The sequence below is a fragment of the Musa acuminata genome, chromosome BXJ2-11 (genome assembly GCF_036884655.1).
Source record: "Musa acuminata AAA Group cultivar baxijiao chromosome BXJ2-11, Cavendish_Baxijiao_AAA, whole genome shotgun sequence".
In the NCBI taxonomy this organism is placed as follows: domain Eukaryota; kingdom Viridiplantae; phylum Streptophyta; class Magnoliopsida; order Zingiberales; family Musaceae; genus Musa; species Musa acuminata.
The window spans coordinates 372527-376931 of record NC_088348.1 but is presented as its reverse complement, the minus strand read 5'-3'; the positions used below and the strand labels follow the sequence as shown (position 1 = coordinate 376931).

The 4405-nt window shown below is 44.1% G+C and overlaps 1 protein-coding gene across 1 annotated transcript; it reads right to left on the bottom strand.

Annotated features, from left to right (window-relative positions):
• Nucleotides 1–568: 568 nt before the first annotated feature.
• LOC135627169 (cytochrome P450 709B1-like) lies at nt 569–2581 on the bottom strand. The gene is given in 6 exon segments (XM_065133167.1): nt 569–1205; nt 1299–1659; nt 1729–1979; nt 2063–2286; nt 2388–2535; nt 2537–2581. Coding segments are annotated over 6 exon segments (1461 nt in total). The 3' UTR covers nt 569–773.
• Between the last annotated feature and the right edge of the window lie 1824 nt (nt 2582–4405).

The window sequence follows — 4405 nt, the reverse complement described above, 5'->3', positions numbered from 1 at the left end:
AATAATTATAATTGACTTGTTATGTTTGAAAGCAACATGACTAATTCATTGGCACCGTACGTCAACACTTTCATTGTGTGATCGATATCTCTTCTCGATACATACGATCGAGCCATCTAATTATACGGGAGCCATTCAAGTGACTTTTTGTCACTATCTCAACTTTATATAACCATATCTTGTAACGAGTATCAATGACTTTTATGCACCCATTATAGCACAAACAATATGATAAATGAGTGTAACAAGTATTAGAGAGTCATTGTTGAGAATATCTCCAACGTCGTTTTTATAAGGTTCGAACGTCTAACTCGATCATAAGTTCCGATGCTGGTTAGAAAAAAAATCAAGTTAGATTCAAGTCAACTTCTAACATGATTTTTCTTTTTTATCCTTTACAAAGGATAAGCAGTAAAGATAAGATTTGAACCCAAAATTTTATAATAAAATATTAAAATATTTACTAATACAGTAAATACTTATACATAGAAAAACAGTATCTTCCCCAAATAAAATGCAACAAGCTACCAAAAATGCAGAGGAGGATCTTCTATCTATTATCAAAATATCACAGTTCCTGAAAAGATATACGAAGGTATAGATAGGCTTTGAAAAGTGAGCATAAAATAGTAGTTCCACTAATGTCTTGACCTTTATCACCTTGTCGTCTCATGGATTTAAATATCATTCCTCGGAATTCAACATTCCGAAACCCGAACCTTAGCACTACACTGATGATATGTTGTTCTCTCAGCTGGAGAAACATATCAGTGTCAGGCATGCAAGGGGGTGAAGACAATGGGAAGCCCATACTGGGGCTGCAGTGTCAACGACTCCACAGGTGCATGCACGTACTTGGGTGATAGAGAGAAGGAGAATCGCTGCAGAATCATGGCCATCACAGTCTTGGCTTCCAACATGGCGAAGTTCTGGCCGATGCATGCTCTTGGCCCGATCGAGAACGCGAGCAGCGCGTTAGGATGCGAGGCGGCCTTGGAGATCCCATTCTCGAATCTGAGCGGATTGAACTCGTTTGCATCCTCTCCCCAGATCTCCTTGCTCCGGTGAATCATCAGTACAGGTATCATCACCGCAGTGTCTTTCGGTATGCTTATGTTTCCAAGGATCATGTCTTTTCCTGCCTTTCTCGCCATCTGAACGACTGGGCCGTAGAGTCTTAGGGTTTCCAGGAGAACCATGGTGACCTGCAGCACGAGCCATGGCTGGTTCACTTCTGCCTCGACATGGGGAGAGAGAGAGAGAGAGAGAGAGAGAGAGAGAGAGAATATGATCTTTACCAGTTTTAGGTGGTTCAGGACGTCCGCGTTTGGTGTTTGGACGCCACATTCCTGCAACACCTCCTCCCTGAGCCGCTCTTGCCAGTCCTGGTTGGTGCTCAGCAAGAACATAGCCCAGGTTAGGAGATGGGAGGTGGTCTCGTGACCTGCGAAGAAGAAGGTCTTGCACTCATCAATGATCTCATCCATGCTCATGGTTTGGCCTCTCTGTTTCTGGCTGGCTTCCATCATCACACCTAGAAGATCATTTCCGAATCTCGAGTTGCTTGCCTCTAATCGTCCCCGTATGATGCGCACAAGCGTGTTCTTCACTCGTCTCTCTAGCTTCCATTTGTTTATATTCCTGTGAGTGGGAAGATAACTGCAGAAAGAGGACAGGCTCGGCGTCAGATTCTTGGTGATAGCTTAACCTCGAAACGAGGCAGGTCACCTGTGTCCAGGGATTTCGACGTCAAGAATAGATGCTGCGGCGAGCATCTGGAGCTGCTTCTGTGCGTAAAAGACTTCCTTTCCGTCCACGTAGCTGCTCCCGAATGCAGTATGAGAGATTATGTCTGCTGTCAGTTCTTGGAATTGTTTGGCCACCTCTATCTCTTCTCGCCCATCCGCTGCTTTCATTGCTAGATCATGCCAGCCTTCTAGCATCGATTTGGCGCAATCTGCCATCGTTCTTGTCAACAGCTACCAAGAAGATCCAAGACAACCATTCTTATCCAGGATGCATCATCTTCATCGATTCGGTGGAAGGGTTGCAGGAGACTCACCTTGAGCTTGTCCATCGTGAAAGCAGGGTTGACGACCCTTCGATGCCTCGCCCATTCCGATCCTTCTACCAGGACCAATCCCTTGCCCAACAGGGCCAAGATAGCGGAAGGAACATCCGACTTTGGGTAGAATCCAAACTTATTCGCAAGAACTTGCTTGACCATCTCCGGATCACTGATGAAGAGACTCGGCTTTGGTCCAAACCAGAACAAAAATACATCTCCTGTGGAAACAACAACATCAACATGTAATGTAGATAAAAAAAATTGAGTCTGTAATATAGGCATGTTAAAAGATAGAGAGAGGCTAAGCGGAAATTAAGACCATATTCTGATATCCATTTGCGGTACTGTGGCAGCACACGCAGCGTGATATCATGACAGTGGTTTTCCAACACCAGCTGCATTGCTTCCCTTTGTATGCTTTTGATCTCCTCACTTGATCCGGACCAGAACTTGTAGGCAGGGCCTCCCACTCCTTGCTTCCTGAAAGCTGTCGTTATCGCATACGGCCTCCATGTCAGGTACACCAGCGCTCTCCAAACCAAGATTGAGATGAACACCACCACCACGGCACAGAGTACCAGACCAATATCATATTCCATCAAGAACAAGGACTTGAGAAGGAGGTGGAGAATCCACTCCTATTTATGCCACGAAAACATCGAGCAGCTAGCGCATCTACTTCTCTGATGATACCATCGATGATGGAAACGAAGATGGTTGGTTGGCTTTTTCTTCATCGAGCACTGCAGCCTATTGGCTGCACGCTTGTGAATAGACGGCTAATGCACGCATGCATTTGGAACTACTGACACTTGTCGAGTAAGAGAGAAACAGGGACAAAAGCATCCACCACAAGGGTGACGAAACCAGCCATGGTGGAGGTTGTGCAGGGCCGGCCATCGTGCATCATCAAGCCATGATAAGTTTGTCTAGATTGGAACTGTTGAGAGTAGGAGTTGCTGTTGGGTGCTTCTGCAAGATTGGCTAATCTAAGCAACAATCTTTAACTTCCACACAGGTCTACACTGTGACGTTTCTTTGTGGAGCCAATGTTGCTCGATGTTGTCGTTTGGTGGTGGCTACGATGATGTTCATGAGAAAGAAAGAGTGTGATGAGAATGTTGTACATCGGAAACTCCAACGATTCCTTGGTTTTGTAACCCTTCAAAATTGAAGCTTCAAACAAAACAAAAAAGCTGTAATCACCACCACATCGCTGCATATTTCGATGACACGCTTCTTTCTAGTCTAAGGAAACAAAGCAGCAGCAACTGCTTAGAATTCAGTTCTCGTGATCAGCATTAATTGCTGCCCATTAGATGAATCGAGTTTTTAGCAACACTGCAGCACGCAGTATTTTCGTGCTCGATCAAGATAACTTAATTGCATGAAACTTCCAAATCTAAAGATGCCAGTGATGTCTGAGTGGGCCGAGACGATCTCGAGTGCCTGCAATTGGGACTTTTTATCTGGATTGAGATCTCGCTAAAAGTGGTTTATTCTTCCTAGAGATCTAACTAATGACACCACCAATCTATTAGTCAAAGAAAAAGAAGAAGACATGGTGGTCAAAAAGGTTGGATTAGTGGCTCTTTAATCTGTCGTATAATGCGATCAGAGAGAGATACAGCTAATAGTTCACAGTGCCGTAAACAAGTTGGAGTTTGGCAACGTCTGCAACTTAGCTAAGACTTCCACCTTGAGATGTTTTCGTCTTCACCACCATTGAATGGATGAGGATGTGCGCTGCTTTTCCCAACAACAACAAAAGGAACAACTCAACATTGATGTGGAAGCTTTAGACTTGGGAGCAAAGTGCAGTCATCAGTCAACTCTCTCCATGCAACAAAAGAGAATACTTCAAATGCTGCTACCGAACAAAGTAAGCTTAGATTTTGGATATAGAGGGAATATAATAGCCGAGAAAGCTGCACGAGGAGAAATCCAAGTCCAGGACAACAAATCATGCTCAAAATTGATAAATTCAATCATCGATAATGTAACCAAGTGCCAAGTTCTTCATGTTGGTGGAGAGAAGCTGACCTGCATGTGGGGTGGACTAATGTTTTGTCCTTTGTTGGAGTCACCCACTTTTGATTCTACAAAAGTTTTCTAAAGAGATGAGAGGGACTAATGTTTTGTCCTTTGTTGGAGTCACCCACCCACTTTTGATTCTACAAAGTTTTCGAAAGAGACGAGAGCCAATCCAATCAATGGGCGCACATCCTTTGACCCTGGGGGAAACTAAGGCAATCTACAATCCTGGAGATACATACAAAATAAGGCAGACAATTCTGAAAGATAGAGATCAGCAAGAACACAGACATTCCAACAACG